General features: G+C 37.6%; 2 protein-coding genes across 2 annotated transcripts; one reads left to right on the top strand and one right to left on the bottom strand.

Moving 5' to 3' along the window:
- Window positions 1-673: 673 nt before the first annotated feature.
- On the bottom strand, window positions 674-13885 carry LOC101846446 (protein transport protein Sec61 subunit alpha). Its single transcript, XM_005105396.3, has 13 exons — window positions 13762-13885; window positions 9998-10065; window positions 9528-9593; window positions 8764-8842; window positions 8338-8469; window positions 7601-7710; window positions 5885-6038; window positions 5240-5400; window positions 4536-4676; window positions 4126-4182; window positions 3348-3539; window positions 2704-2851; window positions 674-1740 (listed from the first exon to the last, which is right to left on the bottom strand). Exons 1-13 carry the CDS (start codon window positions 13766-13768, stop codon window positions 1625-1627), a joined length of 1431 nt encoding a protein of 476 aa, XP_005105453.1. The 5' UTR covers window positions 13769-13885; the 3' UTR covers window positions 674-1624.
- A 536-nt stretch (window positions 13886-14421) lies between these two features.
- On the top strand, window positions 14422-26889 carry LOC101846235 (synaptotagmin-like protein 2). Its single transcript, XM_005105395.3, has 10 exons — window positions 14422-14488; window positions 17918-18111; window positions 18605-18802; window positions 19264-19404; window positions 19971-20090; window positions 22282-22455; window positions 23435-23514; window positions 23986-24115; window positions 25209-25337; window positions 26583-26889. Exons 2-10 carry the CDS (start codon window positions 17956-17958, stop codon window positions 26655-26657), a joined length of 1203 nt encoding a protein of 400 aa, XP_005105452.1. The 5' UTR covers window positions 14422-14488; window positions 17918-17955; the 3' UTR covers window positions 26658-26889.
- Window positions 26890-27228: the final 339 nt, after the last annotated feature.

Below are 27228 nucleotides of genomic sequence, written 5' to 3'. Positions count from 1 at the left end.
AAAAAAATCAAGCTCTCTTTAGAGTTTTCTTTTTTTTTGGCAGGCCCAAGATCTATTGAACCACAATCGTCATTTCTTCCTCTTGTTTACATTGCTGGTGCTGTGCTTCTTGTGCTTTAGAAAGTGAAAGTAGAAGACACTGTCTACACTTTCAAATAAAAGAGCACTTCCGGTATGGGTTGGCTATTGTTGACCATTGGTAATAACGGAAATTTTTTATTTCGCATTTTTTAAAATAAAAAAAAAAAAAAATTTTTTTGCACGAATTTTCACGGAAATTTTTCCGTTTGCGGAATTCTGCTAATTTGCGGAAGACTGGAAGCCCTGATATATATATATATATAGCACTTTAAAGAGCATGGGGTCCGATTGATAGCTCTTAAAAAAAAGCTGGGCAAATTTTCCACGATGAGGCTACAGATAGAGTGAAATGAAAGATGCAGTCCCTCATCCTTTAGTTTTAGGTGCGAAAATCCTCTTTCATTTTGAAGGTTACAGTGGGGATTCACTTTAAAATGACCAGCTAACTATTTGTAATAACATATTTCTTTCATCTCAAACAGGTAAAGTAACAAACAAGCTGCATATAAAATTAAACCATTACAACTGACCAGTAGATAGGCATCCCGAAAACCTAAACACAACATTAGAAAGAAAGACGAAAACATTTGGAGATCTAACGTTAATTTATAATAGTTTATTCAATGACATAAATTTTTGACTTTCACGGACATGAGCCACACTTTAAACTTCCAAACTTTCACCCTCGCATCTCAATCTCAACCAGCCACCGTATCATACAAATCATTTTCTCACAAGAGTAGTCATTGGAAGGAGAGAGATTTAAAGAAAAAAAAAAAGGACCAGCAGATGAGGAGAAAAAAAAAAAAAAAAAAAAAAAAAAAAAAAAAAAAAAAAAAAAAGAACTTAGCACATATATTGACACCACTAAAATGTCAAAACTCAGCAAATGCGTAATAGTCACAACAGTGATACACTAGGAATTACAGGGAAAATTGCAACTGTCCAACTCAAAACAAAATGAAAGTTAATTAAGAAGAACAATATTGTGAACTGATAATAAACAGACATTATAACACGCAAAGTACGAAAGACCCGAAACCCAGCACGGACGACCACGTATTCCTCCACTCATACACAACAGCCACATGCTACTGGAAACTGTCATCACTTACTGTAAAAGTCTGGATGGATGAGGAACAACTCTCTAAATTGTCATGCAAAAAACCCCCAAAACCCTACAACAATTTGTACTGTTTTTCTCAATGATAAGCAAGTCATATCCTCAGTCATCTTGTAAAATCTCCTAAGACAGCTTACCAAGCCCATCTAGACAATCCCACAAGCCTGTTTGTGACTAAAACCAGCACTACCGCAAAACATGTTCACAATAAGATATCATCCAGTTCTTTGTGCATGCTTTAATCTGTAATGCCCACTCTTACTATACACACTGCTGTCAGACAATAATGTTAGCATTAACACCACAAATGGTAAACTACCAGCTCAGTTTCTCACAGAATCCAAACGTTTTCTCAATCTGTCTCTCTTTCTCTTACACACACCACACACACGTCTATGAGGTGCAACAAGTGTGACAGATTTAGAAGAGTAGAGTGCTCATTCCGCCCATTTCAGTCTGCTCCTTGACGAAATATTCAAAGTACTGATAGATGATGGTCACAGCCAAGAGGATACCAGTTCCACTGCCAATGGCGCCTGGAGAAAACAAAAATATGCAGTTGGTCAGTTTCTGAGAATTTCTCATAACTATTTTTCAGTTTTTAATTTTTGTAGAAGTTTTATGACACTTGCAACACAATAAAGTCATACCGATCATTAGAGGTGTTACAAGAGAGCAACAAACAAACACAAAAAAGGAGAGATGAGGACGACATATTTGATAGGACAGAAGGAGCAAACCACACCAGAGCACCCGCCACCCACCCACTTCAATTTTTCAAATGAAATAAAAAAGAATAAGGACAATGCACTTGCTAAAAACACTCAGTATTAGCTTATTCCTTCCAAAGTTAAATTTGAAAGACAATATAATATATTTTTGTGGGAAACACATTGGCACAAGGATGGTTTTTGTTATTGTAAGCGTCAGTACATAAACATCCCAAGTCATTTTCAAAAAATTTTGAGAAAATGAAGGTCAATAGGAGAGCCCAATTCAGAACCATGGCTTAGGCACTTGATATTTTGCACTTAAAAAACCTAGGAAGGATATAATGAAAATGAAAATACACCGCAAGATGTCCCTTAATGTCTATGAACATCGGATGTATCCGGAAACCCCTAGACACTTATAGACAATAATCGAATTGTTGCAGAAGGTCCATACAGATGGGCTGGGTCACAGCAGAAAGACAATGCTGGGGGTAAATTGCCTTGATAAAATCTTAAAAAAAAAAAAAAAAAGAAGAGCCTCCACTCCAACCACCAGAAAAGGAAACTTTAGACACTTTAAACATTTTGAAAAATAATTCATATTGCTAGAAAATATAAATGAATAAAGAAGCTTTGTTGAAGATTCTGGAAAATACAACCCATGACATAAATTATCACTGCCTACACAAGTTGAAAAAAAAAGTGTTTCTCAAAGCAGAATAAAAAAACAATGAATTACAATGACGACGTGGGTGGACATTTGAAACGGTTGAAAATCATACATACCCAAGAAATCAGCCAGCACTGACAACGCTCCAATGCAAAGTCCACCAAAAGCAGCAGCGGTTGGGATGTATCGGTTCAACTCCTTGATCATGGACTTCTCTCTGTGACCACGCATCACCATCTGCTGCTCTTTGAGCTGCTTCGCAACCTGATGAAATCCAACAGGACACGCAAGGAATAAGCACTCAGATAAAATGAACACACCCTCAATATAGATAAGCACATCAACATGATAACAGGCATTTGTTGTGGGAGGAGCACTCAAGATAGAAGAAGTGCAACCTTCCAGAGGTGCCATCCAACCACAAAGAAACTGGTAATGTCAAGTTGAAAAGCAACACAAATTAAACACACGGTCAAAAGTTACTCACCTCATGTAAAATTTTGGTGACACAGCAAGTAATCTACATTAGTATTTCTCTCATAAAATGGGAGCAGCGAGGTTTCAAAGATAGCCTTTATATCTTCTGACAAGACCCATCTTTCAATAATACAAAAGTTTCAACAATTAACTCGAAACAAGTTATAAAAACACCATCACATTAGAGAAAAAGCACAGACAAGAATCTCAAGCTCCCGCAAGGGGAATAAAATGGGGAGTATCTCAGAAAACTCAGTGTTTGCAGAACATGAATGACACTTACATCCTTGGCACTGGACCCAGACACATCAATCCAGGTCTTGGAGAAGAAAGCGCAAGAGCCCAACATGAAGACAATGTAGAGCATTGCGTGGATGGGATCCTCAAGAATGTGTCCTAACGTCTCAGGGGGAGAGAAGTAGTAACACAGACCGCCGATGGGGTAAGATCTGGCTGGGCCGCCGCCTCCAACATCCTACAAAGGACAATAAGCACAAATGTCAATGTGACAAAGAACAAACTCATTTTCTAAAAAAGCATGATAAACACACCTGAGGCTGGATAGACAAGGTACACGTGTAGAGTTCTGAGTTTAGTTTTAGTACGTGTTTTACGGCACTCGCAACTGCATAAGATCATATGAGTGCCAGAAGATTAGAGGTGTTACAAGAGAGTAACAAACATAAAAAAGAAGGAGGGGAGATAAGGACAATAGATGTTTGACAAAAAGAAGGGGCAAACCACACCAGAGCACCCACCAACCACCACTAGAGTTCTGACATTTCAAGCTAACTAAAAGCCTCATAATAATGACTAGTAACCATATCACACATTTTTCATTCGTTTATCTGAAATTTAAAACACGGAAATGGGAAAGCATTTATTATCCATAAAAATCTTTAAAATATGTCAAAATAGCAGAGAACAATTCAGAAAAACTATCCCTTAATAAAGTACTTTGAACAAATACATCACACTGCGCTAGCCTGGGTAAACTCTGTTCAAGAAGGATTTCTTATGATGGAAAAGAAGCATGTATGAAAATAAAATGAATTACTTACAGCCCACACTCCGAGAAGGTTGACAAAGAAGTTTCCACTAAACTTGTTGGCCAACATCTGTAAAATGAACATATTTGCTTTGTTAAATGTGATGGGGAACAAAAAAATTCTGCATCATACACAACTCTCACTCCTAAATGAAAAAAAAGATTAAAAGCAAAACAAATTATGAAAAGCTGTAAGGTCAAAATGAAAATACAAAACCCTTGGATTTGAACAGCTTTTTTACTTTTACCGAGTGAAACAAGCAATCCAATATTGCAAACAGTTTACCACAACACCCCCTCCCCCACCCCCAAGGAAAAACCCCCTGCATAAACGGGCAACCAGAGCTGATTTATTTTAAGCTCTCTCATGTAGGTTGAAGTCAAAATAAGAACGTTACTATATGAACATTTGAGCTGACATACCTGAGAAATCATATAAAGATTTGAGACAAGTGCACTCTGCAAAATGATAGGGATGTTGGAGGTGTAAAACAGCTTGATGGGGTAAGATGTCTGCTGACCACGGTAGCGGGCCGACTTGATTGGCAGATCCACTCGGAAACCCTGAAAAATACGAATGGGTAAATGTAGTCACACAACTTCAGAAAATCCAAAGAGTAAATATTTATGAATCAATTTTGCACCTAACGCTAAAAACCCTTCAAAACCAATCACCAGTACACCATAACTTTATTTCTCAAAGAAACCATAAACCAGAAACAATAGAGCTTTCACAAACCTATCACAAATAAGAATCTCTAAAAAAATAAATACCCCCCCTCCCCCCCCAACAGTTCATACAAAGACACACATAGACCACTATAACATTGTTTCAGAGGGGTCAGACAGATAGACTGAAATATGTAAGCAGGTATAACTTTTTCCAAAACTCAGTTTTAGTAAAAGTATTACGACACTTGCAACACAATTAGGTCATATAAGTGCCGAAGATTAGAGGTGTTACAAAGAGTAACATACATAAAAAAGGAGGAGGAGAGATAAGGACGATAGATGTTTGTTAGGAAAGAAGGAGCAAACCACACCAGAGCACCCGCCAACCACCCACTTCCAAAACTCAATTCCTGCTCTGTCACAAAGAAGTCAAAGCAGTTACGAAGACGCATTACCTGGAAGTATATGACAATTCCGAAAACGAGGATAGTGGCCAAAAGGTTCATCAAGTTGGGCAGGTTCTGTCTGTAGAAAGCTTCCCTGAGACCGCGAACTTTGTCTTGTCTTGTAGCCAGAAGGTGGAACAGGGCTATCACAGCTCCTTCAAACTCGGTACCTTAAACACGGACACAAATAGAATTCTTGTTAACTTTTCACCATTTTGTTTGTGTGTGTGTTAACATGAGAGTCATTCAAGTTACAGGACACTTATTTGTTCCGAAGATAACGTCCATACGACATTAAAATCAAATCTATTATGTACACAAGTCTGCATAACAGCATGGTAAACATTTAAAAATATTCCCATTCAAAGCATATGTGGATGTTTGTCACACCATAACTTTTCAACCACAAACAAGACGCATGAAAGAAACATATGCCACTTGTGTTTCTACAATCTAAAACAGCCATTTGATGGCAAGACAGTTTGTGAATTGCAGCATAGGAAATATTACAGAAGAAAAGGCACAACACAACAGAAACCGCTAGAAATAAATCTAATACTCCAGTCAAAGCAATAAGTAACAATAAGAAAGGAATCGGGTTGTATATAAATAGCCCTTCAGAACTTTGTGATGAAGTATGAAACGCCTACTCACCACGGCCAGTGTTGACGGTAGCCGGGCTGAATGCTTTCCACACAATGGTTTCGCAAATGTTGGTGGCAATGAAAAGAGAGATTCCAGAGCCAAGGCCATATCCTTTCTGGAGCAGCTCATCCAAAAGCAGCACCACGATTCCGGCAACAAACAACTGAAAACCCAGAAGAAACATACATTTAAGCATGAACAAGAAAGATGAATGCAATAATGGATTGATCAGTACAGTATTATATATCATAGCTGCCACTCAGGAATTTTAAGAAAGGAGGAAATTCATGCGAAGGCGTACGCGCACTCTCCGAAGGCCGGAGTAAAACCCGTGAGATCCAGAGGCAATATATACCGGAAAATCTAGTGTACGGTTTTGGAAGGGTAAACTGTCATATTGTTAACCATAGGCGACTGAATTAAAATGTATTTGAAGGAAAAAAAACAACAAAAAACCACTAAGTTGACTAACAAGCATTTGAGTCAATTTGACAGTTTGGACCTGTTGACTAAAAATCAAGTGTTTTTTTGCCAGCTGGTGTCTCATAAAAAGATTTCTTTCACTTTAAAATTGTACATCGATGTAGAGCAGTATCGATGTAGAGCAGTATCGGATCAAGGAGGCAAGCACTCCTGTACAATTGCGGTCCCGTTCGCACTTAGTGCCCCTGTAGTGTGTTTCTTATTTAGAGATCTAAACTGAATTAAAATTATAGCCTTGGCTATCTAATCTAGACCTAAAATCTAGATATCTAAATATGAGTAGATCTAGATTATATCTAGAGATAGATTATCTAGATCTAGATCTAGATTCACTTCCACAGCCACAATAGCTGTCATGTAAACAAACGGGACCGCAATTGTACAGGAGTGCCGCGACTTCTTTCGCACCAAACGCAAAGTGCAGCAAGCGGCTAGTTCAATTTTCTAATGAACTTTTCAAGTCGCACACCAGCTGCTTCTTTCTCAGTCCAGCTCCTTTTATTTTTGCATTCTGCATCAATTTCTCTCGAATTTCCGCCGTTTTCAAAGACAACTCGGCGCGCCAATGTCCCGATGCCCGACCGACACTGTGTTGCTCCACAACAATAGGCAATGTGAAACTTGCACTGGGCCTAGAAGAACGGAGGTAGAAAGCTAAAGGCGGACATGCGCAAGCGGCGGTTTCGTCTCTCTCCCGGTTCGGTGTTTTCCGCAGCCAAAAAAAAAAAGTATAGAAATTTGCAACCGAGAGCGGTCCAGCGGAGGAAGTAGGAAAGTAGCGGGACGAGCTAGATGAAGCGGAGTTTCCGCTATTTAGCGGGGAAAGTGGCAGCTATGATATATACACTGTCCTTAAAACATAGATATATAAAATGACATAACAGACACCCCCCCCCCGAGTTAATTTATTACAATTGTGATCTGTTGGCTCATACTGTAAAACAAGTCATTTTTCTAAACCGAGTGCTTTCCATCCTCTTAACAGTCCAAAATTCAGAAACACACTGAATGGGGAAAAAAGAAGAAGATTTGGGCAAATGTTAAGCCAGAACAAGTACAAACTTCCGTTTTGAGAAAGACTGGTAAATGCCCGAACAACACCAATATCATCTTTATATAAACATTTAGTCAAAACCGTTAAATTTTCGTGACTATGACTGAAGAGAGTCTGCAGTTGTAACTAAAAGCTGTAAAGCTGTCTTCTGTAACAAGCAGAGTGAAAAAGACGTTAGCACAGCATACCTGAATGATGATAAGCAGGCAGACGCCAGCACCAATGTCAGCGGGATCTCCGTACATGCCCGTCATGACATAAACGACAGCCTGACTTACAGTGATCACCATACCAAACACTGTGGGATTCAAAGAAAAGAAAGTACAGGTTATAAAAAGAAATAAATTTAGCCGCTGAGACTATCATTTTTGCAGTACCAGATACAGCTATACCACCATCCTGACAGGAATATTTTTCTATCCCTTATAGATTAACCCATCCGTACACCCTGGGGTCATTTTTTACCCCCCTGGGTTGTATTCTTCACATTTTAGAATACTTCTAGTACGAAGATCTCTTAAAACCTTCAGTATTTATTAAAAAATCATTTTGACAGGCAGCTATGCATGGTGTGCTGATCGGATTAACAAGTAAATTTCCTCTTTGGAAAGTGGTGGCACAGAGTTCCCAAACATCGGAAGGATTCGATAGTAAAACATGACTTACGGACAGGGTTAAGCAGGACTGCCCAGAACATGACAGATGTGTCTTCAAGCGCGATGCGATTGAGAATAAGTATCTCTTACAATTTATTTCTAACCATTCAATACTGTAAAACGTGCAACCACAGATACAAAATGCTCTTTTTTTACATTTATACGCATGCTTGATAATAGTCATCAGTTGGTACACTTCAAAACAAACCAGGAACAAATAATAATTTTTAAAAATTAACTCCCAAATATGACAAACCACACGAGCTTACATTTTTGTGCTCCGTTAAAAAGGGCACGATCTTTGGGGGTGTCACCAACTTCAATGATCTTGGCTCCAGCCAGAAGTTGCATGATGAGGGAGGACGTCACGATGGGAGAGATACCAAGCTCCATCAGAGTACCTGACAAAAAAGACAAGATGTGTTCAATCGTCTGTAAGCAAAACAGATATAAAGGTAAATTTTCAAGAGAAAAATAATCAAGACTTGATCTCACTGCAGACTTCTCATGCCCCCATGAAGGGGAACAGCACCAAACTCTCCAGCTTAATAACTTTTACTACCCCCACCCCTCCCACAAGCGCATATTTCTCTAACACATATTTAAAAAGAAGTATGCTTCTCCCATTCACAAAAAAGACAAACATATGTCATTTACAGTTCTAGAACACCACTTTGAGAAAAAAAATTGCTCACCTCTGTTGGAAGCAAGGATGACACGAATCCAGTAGAAAGGATCCGCAGAGTCTGATGACACGATTCCGAACAATGGAATCTGTAGACAGAAAGAGTGCACAAATTCTGGTTACAATAGAGGCAAACAGAGCCACAAAAATAAATACATACAGTGATGGGAATTAAAATTGGCATGTTCGCTAAGACAGCCCATGTAACCACTTTACTGCTGTACAGATGTAAGCGATTTCCCAAAATGGTCCACTGACATTTTTGCTAATGGTGTATAAAACATTTTAGAAGATGTAAATTATTTTAACACCCACATTGACACAATTTAGATCTTAACCACAGTCAGCTTCCCACCCTGCCCGCCAGGGGCTAACATGGACCAAGATACCCCAAACTAATAATTTTCCACACTCGTAATTGAAATTGAACCCAGGACTCCTGCATCACGTGACAGTGGAGCATCTAACCACTACCCAACAGACACCTGTTAGCAGATGTAATCACAATTTGTGTGGCTGCTTAGTAACAAAAGGAAAGGTATTATTGCTTTGTTTGAATCTCTCTTGAGTGAACATTTGATCTTTTCTGTACATGGAAACCCTTCAGCACACTGAAAGGGTTCGGAAGGAAACACAATCATCAATACACGAGGAAACCAAGGATAAACAAAAATATAATTCAATGTCACTGAATGTGAAAGACAATTTTGATAAATTCCATGAAGACAATCCATATAAAGAATACAAAATGAAAGAAAAAAGCCAAAGGTTTACCTGACAACAGATCAGGAACACGAACAAAGTGATTGCCGTCCATAGCACCTTTTCTCTGAACTGGATCTGTTCGAAAGAATAAAATATAAAAAATTACAGAAATTGAAGAAACAAACATATTCAACATGAAGCATCAAATCTAAATTTTGCTTGTCACAAAACTGCATATGGATGGGGCATAAGGTTGAAGTTTTGAAATCAAAGTAAATCACCCTTTATCAAGAAAGCCATTTTCTTCATTGAAAGACTTCAAGTCTATCCTTCGATTTCATGACAACTTCTCATTTTTCTCTAACATATTAAGAGACCAAAATCGTTGGTACTTTATAGAAAACAACATGTCAGTACCACCGAGATCATACTTTTAATACAAATAAAATTTGTAAAACAAACGAACAAACATTGCTCATACTAAATCTAGATTGGGTACGTTCTGCACACACACACACCCATAATCACACAAAATTTACCTTCCTGTCTGGCTTGGCAATTTCAGGTAGTAACACACAGAAAGGTTTCACAAATTCCAAGAATCGAACTGAAAATAGAAATATAACATACTGCTTGATATCTTATAAATGATAAAACTATGGAAGAGGTAAGTACAGCTGCCAAATAGCCTACTTTGAAACTGCAATCCTTGCTACTTATTTGTGTTCACATAAATAAAAGATCGAAGTGACTATTTCTCCGAACGCTCGGGAAAATAAAGTTGAACCTTATTTCTCAGAACGGTCTCATCCTTTCATTCTGCGAGGACTGGGAGGAAGCATTTTTTGCATCGAATTCAATTTCTAGAGCTAGAGATTTTTAAATGTCTGAATATTCAGATACTTCAGTTGTGGTTGGGGCAATTTTCCCGGACTATACTTCATTTGAAAATACCTTCAAAAGGTACTGTGAGAAAAGATGACTTCTGGACCTTGGCAGTAGCCTATTTTGCATCTAGCCACCCAGCAAAAACTAAAACCATGTTTAAAAAAAATCCCTCCACCCCCCCCCCCCCCAACACAGGCTTCTCCATTCGTTTATTATCAACACATTTTGAGAACGGAAACGGTTCGGAGAAATAGAGCCGGCCATACAAGACAACATTTGTGATGAAATAAATAGAAGCTACCAGATGTTATAATAAATAATAATAACATGCTTAAAGTACAATTCTTGTCTAAACTATCTCTAGACCGTCATTAACTTAATGTAAAACACAAGGGGGAAATGGGAAGTAGCTGCTTGTACAGAGGCAATTTGTCTTACCCTATAACTATAAAACTAGCCCCACAAGACACAATACTCCAAGTAAGTCAAATAAAGATCTGTCAAACCGTGTGTCAGTTTTCGCTGAAGTTAAGTACACACATTGTTGAGGATAAAAGTGGCTGTTTTAGAGTGTACTTATAAACTTTAATATAGGCAAAGGAGAAAATGGAAAGAAAGTACTTTGACATTACTGACAAGATCATCAAGAACAATGCTTTCAATAATTTTTCATAAAATCAGGCTTGATCACAGGAAACTAGATAAGTTTTTCTTCTGTTTAGGCAGCTTAGATCTTGACCATCATACTTTAATAATTATAGACCATGATAGTGGACCTAGACATGTTATGTTACAGGCCACCTCTGAGAATAGCGCTGGCGAGCCTTTTGGCTATTCTCACCCGGTGTGCGTTCATCGTTATAGCCTAGGCCAACCAGTGTAGCATTCACCCAGAATTCTACACTGTGATAACAATTGTAGAATTCTGTGCCGTGAACAAATGTTCCAGCGCTCTTGTGCTACTACTGTTAGCCTAAAAGCATGCAATTTGTCTGTGGGCAGTGGAGAGAGAGAGAGGAGTAGCACGAGAACTTCTGGGCAAAACAAAATGGCGACCCGCGTAGTTCGGCTCGATTCGAAAAGTGAAATAGCCATAGCATCTTTGTATACGATCAAATTAGCTTACTTTTGGGCTATAACGTCATATTTTCTTTGCTTTTGTCAATTCGAAGTGTATACAGACCCGGTAACCGGGAACAAAGTCACGAAGTATACAGACCCGGTAGGGGAACTCTTTTGTGATTTCGGAAAGTTTCAGCACCCAGACCCGGTAGAAATCTAGTCTAATGTGTGTGTGTGTGTGAGTGAGTGAGTGAGTGAGTGAGTGAGTGAGTGAGTGAGTGAGTGAGTGAGAGAGAGAGAGAGAGAGGTGTTAGCAAAATGTATGACTTGCCCCAGTTTGCAGGGGGGAACGAGAGAAAGAGAGTGGGAAATAGGTGGGGAAAAAGAAAGACAGAGACAAACAAAGAAAGAGAGAAGGTGAGCGATACACAGAGGAGAGAGAGAGAGAGAGAGAGAGAGAGAGAGAGAGAGAGAGAGAGAGAGAGAGAGAGAGAGAGAGAGAGAGAGAGAGAGGCAGAGAAATAGAGAGGGTGGCTGCTCGATTGAAATTATGACATTGTTCTTTTCTTCAAATTGCGATTCCTCCAACTCCAAAACAGAGGAAAAACGATCGTTCATCGAAAAGACATCCGCAATCTTCATTTAGATCTGTAGATCAAAAGATTTATGTCTGTCTGCCTAGATCTAGACCTAGGCCATAGATATCTAGAAGAACCTAGGTCTACCCTGAGTCAAGAGGGTGCTGAAACTCTCCGAAATCACAAAAGAGCTCCCCTACCGGGTCTGTATACTTTGTGACTTTGTTCCCGGTTACCGGGTCTGTATACACTCCCTTGTCAATTTGATCACCCATACCGATACAGTATTCCGAAAGGTAGCGTCAATTGACACCGAGTGACGCGGTGGCAATTGACAAAAATTGACTTTTTGTCAATTGCCACCGAGTGAAGCGGTGTCAAGTCTGGAAACAACACTATCTTTAGCATTATAATGTGTGTCTAATGGGTCAATCTGTTCTCAACTAATTTCATTGGACGAGCATCTAGTCTAGAGCTACGGTACCAACTTGGCGTGTACTCAATGAGACGTCGTAGGCCTAGATCTAGGCTAGCCTTAGCCTACACTTTGGTGTAAAACCAACACAGGCAATTCTAGAAGTAGAAGGTCACAAACGCACAAAAACTCAAGCAGAAATTCACGTTATATCGGGGGACAGGGGTCAGGAATAGACACACACACACACACCCACAGAGGGACAGAGAGGCGAACGCACAACATCGAGCACAATAAGCTAGATCTACCCACCAACGCAAAAGAGCTCCAATTTACTTGGTGGCAATTGACAAAAAGCCATTTTTTGTCAATTGCCACCGCGTCACTCGGCAATTGACACAACCATTCATTCCGAAATTAGGAAAAACAGGTTTTGTTTCACACCGGCTGAGAATAGCCAACCCTGGCAAGTCTCACCCAGGGTGAGAGGTCGATCGTATTTTTATTCTCACCCCAGTTGAGGATGGCCACTTCCTAGATCTAGATTCTAGATCTAGAATCTATGTCACAACAGGATACTGAGTTGACATGACCCACTTTCAATAACATCCATCATCCATATGATGTGGCAACTTGAGATTCTAATTCTACCATCTTTCTACAAAAACTATTTTAACATTCAATTGGTCTAAAAACAGCATTAAGTCTAGATCTAGATCTAGATCTAGATATCTAGTTTTCTTTTTTTAATATTTTAGAATTTAGACTCAACAAATGAAAATTACAACTTCGCTTGGTGTGGAGCAGTCAAACCAACAGGCAGTGCATGATCCTCCCACGCCCCAGTCCAAAAGGCCACAGCTTTGGCTTTGACAATCAGAGCATCTTCACTACCCAGCAGTGAAAAATGAACATTATAATTCTTCTGAAGTCACCAAATTTCAGTATTCCCCCTAAATAACGGGCAGTCTTGCTGAGATTTACAAGATGAAGAGTGGCAAGTTTGCCATCTGTTTGTTACTCTGACTGTTAGTTGGCAGTATTGGCGTTGGCCCTTTGCACTGAGAAGTAATATGTCCTTAAGACGTTTTAAAATTTCTTAAATACCATCAGAAGACAATCTGACAGTAAATGAAGGCACACTATTATATTGAACCATGCCACGTTATAAACATGTCTTCAGTGAAACCATATTGAACAGAGTTGGCACATGTTGCCCCTGCCACTGAAAAGGAAATGGAGGTGTGGACCGCCGGTGGTCTGGGTGTGCACTCCCGCTGTGAAATTTTCGACAAATACAGAGTAAAGACCAATAAGTTGATACTAATAATGGTTAAATAAGAAAGAAAAGTCAACTTACTCGCCATGTTTCACGCTTGGTCGTCGTAAACCGAAGTTTACGTTCCGCAGTTCGTTATTTCAATAACGAAGCAACACAGTACTGCAACCAGTACAGCCGGAATCGTGTAAAAGGATGGTCACGTGACACCAGCCCCGAAACGTTGACGTGGAAGCCCCAACTGACCTACTTCGGAGATTTCGGCCACTTGGCAGACCTATTTTGGCCCAGCTAACCTAAAATGTTTTTGGTTGAACTTTTCAATCTAAAAAAAAAGGAAACAGAGACTGAGAGGGGAATCGTTGTCTGACAAAAAAAGAAACACCATGCTTCTTTAATAAATGATATTCTTAATTAAATTTCAGACCGTACAAGTTTTTCCTGTTTCTCTAATTTAGGCGTTCTAAAACAAACAAAACCCAACAAATATCATTATAATAAAATATAATTATTATTGCTGATAGACTTTCTTGGCTTCAATCATTATCAAGACAGTCTTTGGAGCCAATGTTAAATTAAATTGTTTTACGTATGCCTATATCATCCATAAAAAAATTAAATAAACGTACTTGTATTTTACTTGAAATATATTATTTTATTGGAAAAAGTTATAATTGTGGATTTTATAGAACTCTTGATATATTGTTTCGTTTATTCTTCAACCTTTTGCAACACTTTTATACATTTCCGATTCTAAGGTAAACTGTCATGGCGGTTCTGTTTGTGTAGGAAGAGTAATGGGCGAGTGGTAAGTAGTAAATGTAGATCTAATGTTACCCCTGGAGTGTTGTATCTCTGTTTTCTTTTTGGTAAAAATGAAGATTAACAGACCACCTGCCGAGAATACTTTTTTGGCACTAAAAACTGTCGCAAACTAGGCCTATCTAGATCAACTATTATAATCTATCTATTATATTATTATTTTTGTGACTTTAATTTTGTGAACCCCCCTATCTACACCCAGGGTTGGTGATTTTTTTTTTTAATAAAAAAAATAAAAAATCGATTCTTTTGATTTAAATCGGATTTTTAAATTTTTTTTTAATTAAAAAAAAATGTTGACACAGTTTGGGATTTTTGGTTGCTAAAAGTATGTTCTTTTAGTGCAAAATGCATTGTTATTTTAACTAATGATTATTTTAAGCAACCGCAAAAGAAAGCCTTAATCTGCTATGTATAGATCTATATATATATATATATATATATATATATATATATATCAGTGAATTATGGCTACAGAGAAAAAATGAAGAAAATGTCAGTCTAAAAGGAAGGGGGGGGGGGGGGGGGGGTAATTATGCAAAGATAAACTTGCATTTTATTACAGTGTGTGTGTGTGTGCACGCGCTTGTCTTTGTCTAAAAAGAAAAAGAAAATGTTAATTTCAATAATGAAATAAAAAGTAAATTGAATACTGTATTATTTTACAGACTTTTAAGCATGATTATATTAGTCCACTAAACCTTATATCTGTTTTATAAAACCAAGGAAAGGAATTCTGAATGTTTAAAGATGTAAAAACAATACATTTTTTAAAAGTGATTTAAATCACTGAGTTTTATTTTTTAAATCAAGTTGATTTAAATTTTAAAAAATCAACTGATTTAAATCGACCTGATTTAAATCAACCCAACCCTGATTTCAATTATGAAAAAAAAGTCAATTGAATACTGTATTATTTTACAGTGACAGGGGGGAAAGCAGACTTTTAAGCATGATTATATTAGTCTACTAAACCTTATATCTGTTTAATAAAACCAAGGAAAGGAATTCTGAATGTTCAAATATGTAAAAACTGAATACATTTTTAAAAAAGTGATTTAAATCACTGATTTTTATTTTAAAAATCAAGTTGATGAAAATATAAAAAAATCAACTGATTTAAATCAACCCAGCTCTGATTTCAATTATGGAAAAAAAAGTAAATTGAATACTGTATTATTTTACAGTGAAAGGAGGGAAAGCAGACTTTTAAACATGATTATATTAGTCTACTTTACCTTATCTGTTTTATGAAACCAAGGAAAGGAATTCTGAATGTTGAAATGTGTAAAAACTGAATAAAAATAATTTTTAAAAAAAGTGATTTAAATCACTGATTTTTATTTATAAAATCAAGTTGATTTAAATTTAAAAAATCAACTGATTTAAATCAACCCAACCCTGTCTACCCCCCCCCCCAGTTTCTACCGGAGTAGATCTAGTGATGGTCTGCTAATGTTCAAAGAGGCCTTCTTTTTTTAAAGCACATATAAAAAACAGCCTCGATATCTGAATGGAATGTGTTAACTAAAGTTTAAATTAACCGTGATGTGATACTGTGCACAACTAAGTAGCCTACCTAATGATAGAACTATGATGGCTTATCATCATCAAGTTGATCAAGTCAAGTTCAGGAACAGAAGTGTCAGATCGGCTCTTAAAATGATGGCTAAGTCGAATTTCAATGAAATAAACAAAGTTAAGTTTAGTTGATACTACAGCTTTTTCATTTTCTTACAAAAAGATTAAGGCTATGGCAACGGTAGGGTCTAATCAGTAGTTGGTCTACCTGAGAAAACAAACGCCAAGCACTCATGAGTCATTTCCCAGCCACATGCAGTAAGCCATCTAGAGCCTAGGTAATTTTTATCGGCCTGCGAGAGGTCAGGGAGGGAGTCCTTGCCTCAAGCCCAGACCGGGATGGGGGTGAGAATAAAGGATCATGAGCTATTCTTACTAGGGGTAAGAATATTGGTGGCCTTGCTTTAAATCTTCCCTGTGAGTCTCAGGTATGTTATTGCTGCTTGCATGTGGGACTAAAATTGGATTATCAGCAGAGTCGAGATGCCCATTAATGTAAAATAAACAGTATTCAATAAATTCAATTTACTTTTTTTTCATAATTGAAATTAGAATTAAACATTTTTTAAAGACAAACACAAGCGCGCACGCGCACACACACGCTCGCACGCACACGCACACACACACACACACACACACACACACACACACACACACACACACACACACATACACATACACAGACTAAGGAAATGTCTAGATTTATTAACTGTAAACTTAATAATTTATTGAATGTCAGATTAAATCAATTGTGACTGAGGAGAATAAAAACATTAACAAATAAATCACAATGTAACAAAAATAATAATTCAGATATTATTACAAGGAACAAAATGGCAACTGAAGGAACTTTGAAAGTAAATCACTTTCATACAATATTAACAGTATTACAATAACCAAAAATTTAGATCATGTTGAAATTACCCATTGAGTTGTTTGGGTTTGAAGGTTTTGAAAAGAAACATAACACAGTATTCAATTTACTTTCTTTTCTTAATTATATTGAAATTAGCATTTTCTTTTTCTTTTTAGACAAGCACAAGCGCGCGCACACACACACACACACACACACACTCTGTAATAATAATAATAATAATAGATATTAGATAGCATTTGTATAGCGCATATCCCCGCTCAACAGCAGGCTCTATGTGCTTTACCCTATATTATTACCCCAGCAGACCATAGAACACTCCGAAACATTCTCAGCTTCCCGGGAAGCATACAGTGCAAGCAGCCGATTAAGCGCTCAAACACTAACAAACTGACAAGATCTTTCGCTGTCTATAGCCGGGTACCCATTCCCACCTGGGTGAAGTGAGGAAAATTAGTGTAAAGTGTCTTTCCCAAGGACATAACGTCGGGCCCTCGACGGGATTCGAACCCACGACCTTACGGTTGCGAGTCCGAGAGCCTAATAAAATGCAAGTTTATATATGCATAATTACCCCCCCCCCCCCTTTCTTTTAGACTGACACTTTCTTCATTTTTTGTCGGTAGCCATGAATAATTCACTGATATTAGAGATTAAGGCTTTCTTTTGCAGTTGCTTAGATTAATCTTTAGTCAAAATAAATAAAGACTATGCATTTTGCACTAAAAGAACATACTTTTAACCACTAAAAATCCCAAACTGGGTCGACATTAAAAAATAAAAAATCCTATTTAAATTTAAAAAATCGATTTTTGAAATTTTTATTAAAAAAAAAAAATCACCAACCCTGATTACGGGTTTTCTGAAAAAGATGGCGAACTTTGATTTACTGCACATGATATTTATTCATTATTTTCTCTTTTTCATTTATTTTATTTTTATTTCTTTGCCCTACCACAGATATTATTGGAGTGTGCAAGTGAAAAGACCTGTCAGTCATGGGTACCACAGATTCCAAACTTCCACCAGGACCTAACGCTATCCGTCAAGACCCGAATAAGATTGAACTTATTGCTAAAGCTCTAGATGTGAGAGCAGAGAGGCAAAGACAGTTGGAAATCCAAGATGGCTGGGACAGATTGGAACAAGACAAGGTGATTATATTTAACAATTCTATTTTTCATTGCTAAAATACCCTTATTAGCATGTTTTCATTTGATGGACAGTTTGAGAAATTTGGCATTATGATATATATATATATATATATATATATATATATATATATATATATATATATATATATATGATTAAATGGAAACCTGTCAATGTATAATTTTGAAATATATAGAGTCTAAAATGCACACAGCAAACACGCACACACCGAAAAAGAAACAGAGAACAGATTTTCAATTCCCAGACTGTATCTTTTTCTTGGACACAAAGAAAACATGGATGAGATGCAATTCATTGCTGTGAGGTCTGCAAAGACTGGGGGATTATAATGAAAATGGAACATTGATGAATTCATAAATAGGTTTGTTAAGAAACTTTTTTAGAGTTCATTTTAATAGTCTTTATATGACACACTTTTTATACTTTGAAAAGCTGATGCTCAGAATTTATTATTTTTTTTTCATGCATTTACAGCAAAGTCTTCAGAGTTTGAAAAGCTTGTTCAAAAAGCTGGACCCCACTGTTGTCAAAAGTCCAACTGATGTGAATGGAGAGATTGAACTGTCATTCAAGTTTGATGAGAAAAGACAACTTTTGTTGGTGAAAGTCATTAAATGCAGAGACTTACATGCCAAGGATGTGCGAAGGAAAGCATCGGATCCATATGTCAGAGTGAGAGGAATATTGTGCTCATTATCTCTCTGGACTTGATAAGTCATATTTTGTCTCGTAGTTTTAAAAAAACCTTTTCTTTTTAGCCTTTTATCAAGATGCAAATTTTCTCAGATAATCTTTATCAATTTTTAAAAATAGATTTTGTTCTTTCTAAATTATGTTCACTATTCATATTTTCATGCATGATTTTAATGAAATTTTACTCACAGTGAAAAAGATGCTTTCTTTTATTTTTTTGCCTATCAACCAGTCTGAGTATCCGATTTTCTCAATTTGTGTGCTTTGGATATAAAAATAAGATAATAATAAATTGTAATTGCATTTATGCAGGGTTTATCCACACTCAACAGCATGCTCTATACCCTTTACAACTGTGATGTGCATTTTTCCCCTTGAAATGACACTTTGACTGACTTATCCTTCTGATATTTAAATCTATTGTTGATGTTGTGTTTCAGCTGCAACTGTACCCTGACTTACATTCCCATGGGGCCAAGGTCACTCAGATTGTTGTCGAGTCAAGAAATCCGGTCTATAACGAGATTTTTGCTTTCAAGATTAGACCAAAGGAACTTGCAGACACGAAATTAGTGGTTCAGGTACAATATTGTATTGTTGATGGTTTCTGACTGATTTATATGGGAATATTTTTATAGTTAATTTTGTCCTGTGCTTGCTATTGTTTATTAGCCATGATGCTCATTGTTTTACCAAATCAGAAATACTTTTTTTGGGGTAGAATTTGTGGTATGACACAAATATATAAATTTAACTATTTTGTTTGTTTGAATGTTATATAATTTTATATGTCAGCTTTATTTTTTTTGGTCAGTGTTTTAATGATTATTTCTTGATTAAGGTGTTTATTTTTTTCAACATCAAGAAAGTTCATAAAAAGTGACAGTGGGTTATCTTATTTTATGTTTGTTGGTTTTAAAAAATAAACTTTCCTCTAATATAATCAAACTTGCTGTGACGCCCACTTGTATCAGACAATCACCTGTACAAACAGCCTCTTCCCGTTTCCCGCCTTGTGTTTTAAAAAAATAAATTTTGATGACACTGAGTAAGACAACCACCTTTCTAAGACGAACACTTTTCTCCGTGACAGTGGTCGATTGTCTTTACCAATTTTAACTGTATTTTCTTTCCTTCACACCTTCAGGTATTTGACTATGACTGTGTGACCAGAGATGACTTTCTCGGGGAAGTTGTCGTAGAACTTTCTCAGTTCAACTTCCAGACGGAGCCCGTCCTGACTGCCTGGTACACCCTTTGCATGGAGGTAACAGATTTCTGCATTGTGTTTTTATTTGTTTGGTGTCCCTTATCTCTGTTTGTATAGAAAAGATTATATCTGATAAGTTAGCAGTAAGTACATTGACTACTTGGTGTAAGACTCTGACATACGCTGTTTTGAAAAGTGCTGTATGGCGAAGTTTAATCTGAGAAGTGGACTTGTTCACTGTATTGAACCAAATTTATTGGTGGAAAGAATGAATGTTGCTGTTTGGATAACTGGCTTACATGTTTACTGTTAAGTTGGCACTATTATTGTTTAGTTCGCTGCAGTGGAATCCAGTTATAACGAGAGGGAGGGGACCGGTGCGAAATGTCAGTTACACCAGGATTCTCATTTTAAGGGATCCAGTAATAAAATCTAGGGACATAATAAAGTAGGCTTAATCTATGAGTTTGGTGTTATATTATTTCTTTTTGTTATCTCCCCTGATGATGATTTTGTTCAACATGACCTCTAGGTATTTTATGTATACTTGATCAAAAATCGAATCAGGTTGCTTTCTCTAGTGCTAGCGATGTTGACAGCTCGGTGTTGGCGATCAGACAGAAAGGGCTCTAGGCTAAGTCGCCTGCTGTGTTGTCCCCCCACACTGCACCCTATGGTGTGTTCTGTCTGTGTAGGTTGTTTTTGGACGAGTCGGAAACGTGCGTGTTACGTTGTCATGTGTGTGGTGTGCAGCAAAAGTGAGCGAGAACGCACTCCCGTCGAGAAGCGGAATTGCGTGTGAGTGAACTGTGTTGCTAGCGTGAGACGGTTGTAGTTAGTCTGGTTGGACACCGGCCGGTGGTTAGTGTGTGTGTGGACTGTAAAAATTCGTAAAAGAGGATCTATAGCTGAAGAAGAATATCTGTGACCTGACGTGCGTATAGGTAAGAACCAGCTATCTTGTTACAGTCTGCTTGCGCTCATTGGGTACACACCACACCCTGCCCACGCCACACATTCGCTTCATCCATCATTGGAGAAATGAGAGGCATGGTAGGCCTAGGAGAATGGGCTGGCCACGTTATTAGTTCTGCTTGTCTGTGCATGCCACACACTCCCCACTCTTTTGCAGGCTCTCCCATTCTTTGTTTCGCTAGGTCATCAACATGTTTCTCAACTGGCGAGGTTTTACATACATATGCACTGTGCACAGCAGCAGCAATATTCCGCTTTGACCGACTCGCGTGCTTCTCTGATTGTGCTATAGCAGTATTTTATTTACAAAGATAAAGAAAGAAAAAAACGGGGTTTTAGAATAGTGTCTTTATAACAGACTTCTCGTTATTTCAGGACTCGTTATAAGTAGACTCCACTGTATCAAGTTGGTACTGTTATCCTTAAAAGGTTCTCTATTGTTATCCTGTGGACCCCAAAATCAAATTGTCTTCTTTTTTGTTGTTTTCTGTCTTTTGTTATTACTGGTAGGATAGAGCCAGAAATGTTTAAGATCATATTTTTTTTGGGTGCCTCTGTAAGCTTAGAAAATTTAAAGTGGATCCAGTTAAATTTATGTGTTTATGAAGGTTTTAAGGGGAAGTTTGCTATGTGATCACAATATATATCATGGACTTGTAAAGGAGTGAATGTGTTAATCTCTCTGTTCTTTTGTGACATCAAGAAGATATTTCATTTGCCTTTAGTTTCAGAGAAACAGCTGGTAGGATGAAAGTCATTTAATGCTAGGAAAAAAATAAGGCAACATTTTAAACAAAATTAGTTGATGAAATACCTTCTTCTTCTTCTCGATCGCATCACACTTGATTTCCTGTATCTATCATATACTGAGCCGTCCTACTCAGTTCTTCCGTTGGCCCGATGAAATACCGACTTTCAAGGGTACCCTCAAAACAACCTTGGTTTTAGCTGCGGATGTTCGGATACTCAGAGTGCATCACATTTAAAAAAATTTGTTACACTTCGTATATGACGTGCTGTCGCCTGTGTCGTCATTTTCTTGTTTTTGCTGTGTTTTGTATGGGTGGTTGGAGGGCACCACTGGCAGTACCTACTTCTTTTCTTTCCATCTGTTGTTTCTGTCTGTCAGTCTGTCTGTCTGTCTTACCTTTTCCCTATACAAAATGACCATTATTGTGTCAATGTGCTTATCTTTACTCAAACAAACAAACACAAACAAACAAACAAAGCTGTGTTTTGGAGTAAACTGGGATGTGGCCAATGTGTTTTCCAGACTGACCTCAGCATCACAGGGGATCTTGAGATTAGCCTAAACTTCCTGAAGCCACAGAGCCTCTTTCTGACCGTTCACGGAGCCTATGGGCTGTCCAGACGACAGGACGGTAAACCAGTGCATGCTATGGTCAAGTGCACTGTCCCTGGCTCTGGATCTGTTCACAAAACTCAGGCAGGTTTTTTTGTCCTAAGTCTGGCATCATTTTTAATAATACAGTACATATATACAGTTTTTTATAATTTTACAGAAGAGCCAAAAAATTGAATATTGTTACCAAGAAAACAGCATTTTCTTTAAGGATAATAAAGAATTTATTATCAAAATTGAATCCTTAATAATATTGATTTGGGATGTTTGCAAAGAGTTTGTTATCTTAGTTCAGTATTTTGGCTTTTCTGTAAGATTGTAAAAACTGCATACTGCATTTCTAAAAATGACGGTAGAAATGATGAGCACATTTCTTAGATTGGTCATGTCTGCATGATTGGATCAGATCAGAAAGCCAGACTTTTTTGTACAGTAAATGATTGTCGGACATAGTCTTGTGAACATGAACTTTGATCTCATGTTTGTGTTTGACCTGTTCAATTGTTTTTTTTTTCATAAACGTAATAATACTTTTACCTCATAGTATGGTCTAATTAAAAATTCAAAAGGCACCTTACCATTTATTCATCATTTGTTTTAACAAAGGATTTAAATGTGACTACAAATTGAAAGAATCTTGAACACTACCTTAGGTCCCACACTTCTAGAAGTTGTAGATTTTAATCCAAATGTCAGGCCGGAGGGTTAGGACTCAGATGGCCACTGGATTGGAAAAGCAAAGTAAAGAATCCACAGGTGTCCAATTATTGTTCTTCTGAAAAATTTGTTCCAAGCCAAATGTCTCATCATGGGACCCAAATGCCCTACTTTTTTGGTTAACCCCATAATCTATGGTAATAAAGGACTATTTCACAAAATGCCTTCCTCCCCCAAAAAACAACAAACAACAAGACAATAAACAAACAATTATTAATGAAATAAAATCAGAAAGACTCTAGTTTCTTGGGAAGAAATACCCACATATTGAGTTGATGTTTGATAGCACTTGGGAGTCTATCAGGCAAATTGTGATTTTTAAACTTAATTATTTTTTCCTGAGCAGGTGGTGGTAGCTGATGATGGGAACCCTGATTGGCAAGAAACTTTTGAGTTTGAGATCCCGGAAGAGGAACTTGAGTTTAGGTAAGTTTGAACTTTTTGAAAGTTGTTTCCTAAATATATGCAACAGTTGGAAAATTATTTTTGTTACTTCCCTTGGTCTGCTTTGACATATTCTTTTTATCTCATTTAAACTTGAAGAAGACAAGTGTGAGCTGGATGGAAAGAAGTATCACCTGGACTAAACTGATGATGACTAATCTCTATGTATACTTTCAGGGACTTTGGTTGTTTGAGGAATTTTTATGCCGCCTAAGTTTGGTCTGATCAGAGATGGATATCAAATAGAGAATTTTATTCGAAATGATTTTACGTGCAAGTGATGCTCTCAGATCTTTATGACAGAATCACGAGTGGTGTGCAAATGAACATATGAGAATAAATGCGCTAAGGCAAGGGGGACGTGGAGGGGGAAGCAGTAATTGTATGTTTTTGTAGCCTTGTCTCAACAGATTCTCATCTAATCATGATGTGTGTGTTGTATTTTTTTTACAGGTATGTGCTCCTGCATGTGCTGGACAACACTGCTCATACAGAGCACAACATGCTGGGTCAGATCATCATCGACCTAGACACACTCAACACAGAAGGTGGATACAATGGTTGGCTCAAACTGGCAGATCTGGTGAGGGAGTTTGCTCGGATGAGATAAAGAAAAGATCAACTTTATTGTCCTTTTTCAGGAAATCAGGAAACTTCTTTTAACTTTATGGTACTTCCGGAAATCTGTTATATCTGCTGATGATAATCACACTCTGTGGAACATTACAGCAACTGCAGCAAACCTGCACTTATCACGACTTGGCATTGAACAGAAGGGCGAGAATGCAGCGATTGTTGGATAGATAACAACAACAACAACTGGCAACAGTATACAGGGAGTTCTTTCATTAGATGAAGAACTATCAAACTAGGTCCATTTAAAAAAATTTATTGACCAATTTAGTTATTATGTTTATGTCAGTCTCAGGTTTCGTACCAGAAGATGGCTCTGGCATAGTGGGAAACCTCCTCCAGATATAAAGAGTTAAAAGACTTAGACTTAGACACAATCTCTTGAAAACAAATTGATTATTTTTATTTAATAAAATACCTGAAATGTATGCTGCCAAAGCAAAAGTCTATTAATCTTATGCCATATGAATTTCTTCTTTCATTATTTTAGTTCATGTCTTGGTTTTCCTGACCTTTATCATTGTCATGGTGTTGCTAACTAGATCTAGGACTGCCTTGCTGAAGAACTGAGTTGTAAATGCTGTAAACTTTTGCCCTTAGTGTCCTTTATAGATAAATGAAGCGACCTTTCATGTTAGACACAATCACTGAAAAATTATTCCTTGAAAGATTTTAGCTTTAGTGGGTGGCTGCGTATTAATTTCTAGACTTTACAAAAAGTGCACGCGGGAATGATGGTGTGTTTTTGTGAATATTAATTTTCTTTGTTATTGAATTTGCTCTTTTGTAGCTTTACATACAGCTATGGAAGTCTAGTTTTTTCTTTGAACTAATGTAGGTCTATATCTTGTTTTTGTTAACAAATGATGTCATTCCTTATATACACATACTATTATTGTATCTTATGGGGGCCTTTAACCAAACCTTGCTTCATGTACAAAATATTCACCAACAATTTTGGAGTTGGAACAGGATGTTTTTCTACTGTTGATAGTATTGCTATGGGCTTCAGAATTTCTTTTTTTTTTTGTATCTGCTTTCAGAGGAATTCAGATCGCCTTAGGAACAAACAGCAGCAGCACAAGGTGACACAAGAATTTCGTGAGGCTTTCCGTGCCCATGCGTTTGCCAGATACCCCAGCTTCCTGTTCCAGCAGCAGATGGGCAAAAAGGTAGCTATATTTGTTGTGCTTTGCAGTTTCCACATTTTTTTGGAGAATTTAAGGGAAAAATATATTTTAAAAGTGTGAGTGTGTGTGTATGGAGGGAGTGGGGGAGAAGAGAGGTTGGATTAGTTTATATTTATTACATTTGTTCTGGTTGCTTGGTGGAACTCTGTTGCCCTTGCCTGGTCCTGTAACCTCCTTTTTATGTGGGTATCAAGAGTGTGTATGATGTGAGTGAGTCGGTCAATCAGTATTTATCATCATTTGACTTTGGGAAATTGCTTTGACAAATCGTGAGAACAGTCATTGTTAACTCGTCTTTGTTTAATTTGTTTTGTAATGAACAGAATGGTTTCCTGGTACCTTTGAGCAAGGGTGTTGATGTTACTGTAATTTCCATTTAATTTATTCAAGTTGAGCATTTTATCATCAATCAATGGTAAAGTAGATACCCGCTAGTAAAGTATGACTGTGCAAAATATACACAATCCAGCTCTGTTATTGTTGTTATCGATCCCGGCAAAATATACACAAGTGCAACGAATTATTGGATTCTGCAAAGACATACTTTTCAGAGTTTCCAAGAAGCTACTGTCTCTACGTGCACACGTTTGAAGTTTATTGGGTCTTTTTTCTTTTGTCTCTGCTTCTAGAGTCATTTTTAAAACCAGGTAGCTATGATATAGTACAGGTTCTATGCGTGGCCAGTGTGCAGAAGTTTGGTGATCAAATCCAACTGTGATCTGAACATTTCTTTCTCCTCCTTCCTGGAATGTTTCCTCTTAGCTTAGTGTCTTATCAAAGGACTGTGTTTGGTTGTAAGACGACGGTTAAACTTCCATATATACAGTTTAACTTGTCCAAGATGACCACCGACTGTTGAGGAGAAAAGTGCTCATCTTCGGCTGGTGGTCCTCTTGAGCAGTGTCATGTAATGTTTAAGAAAATCCAAGGGGGGGAGAGTAGGAAATGGTTTTGGCACCAGTGATTGTCTTGGACAGGTGATCATTAGAGCAGGTTCTATTATATGAAAAATAAATGTTTTTCCTTTTCTTCTTCTTCGTCTCGTTCATCTTTAAATGGATATTCCAGTCCCTAGTGTGAAGGCTGCTGTTTGGTGTTGGTCCTCCAGGGTCCAGTGGAGTTTTGGGTCACTCTGCCATGAATTGGGCCAATATTTAGGCATTAGGCAGGCTTGTAATCTAATAGCTAGTTGCCTGATGTTTTTCCTCAATTTCTCTTTCTTCACAGTCTGTGACGGTGACCTGCAGGAAGGCCGGGGCGCAGGGCAAGATCCAGATGATGGACGGTGTGCCAGTGTTCTGATGTCACACGCCTGCTTTACTGTCTCAGTGGGAAGGTCTGGTGGATCTTCAAGTCATAAGACAGTTTTTAATCCCCCCCCCCCCCATGTTATTCTGAGGAGATCAAGATCAACATTGACTAAATTTAATATGTGAGGCATCATGGTGAAATCAGGCTCTCGTCAAAATAATGGATTCAAAGGAACTGGCATTTAATTTTTCCACCTGTTTGGCAATTTTTACAGAATTTTTGTTTTTTTGGCTCAGCACCTTTTATGTCCCAATTAAAACCACATTTCTACGTGGATTTTTCCGAAAAAATGATAATGAAAGGCACAAAAAAACTGTAAATTTGCAATTTCCAATGACTCTCAAGCTTTGGAAGCCACCAAACTTTGGTGGCCATTTTCTCGCTTGTTTTACCTCTGAAACCAGGGTACCTGGGTACTTTTTAAATTGAAAGCAAGACAAATGAACAGGCTTTAAGATGATACCAACAACTCCACATGCCCAAAAATTGACGAGTGCCTGATTTCATCCCGTTGTGACACCTATGTGCCGGTTCTTGAAAAAAACCCATTTCAGCCAGCCAG

Source organism: Aplysia californica, unplaced genomic scaffold, assembly GCF_000002075.1.
Source record: "Aplysia californica isolate F4 #8 unplaced genomic scaffold, AplCal3.0 scaffold00469, whole genome shotgun sequence".
NCBI classification, from domain to species: domain Eukaryota; kingdom Metazoa; phylum Mollusca; class Gastropoda; order Aplysiida; family Aplysiidae; genus Aplysia; species Aplysia californica.
The sequence above is the reverse complement of the archived record's forward strand: the minus strand, read 5'-3'. Positions and strand labels throughout refer to the sequence as shown.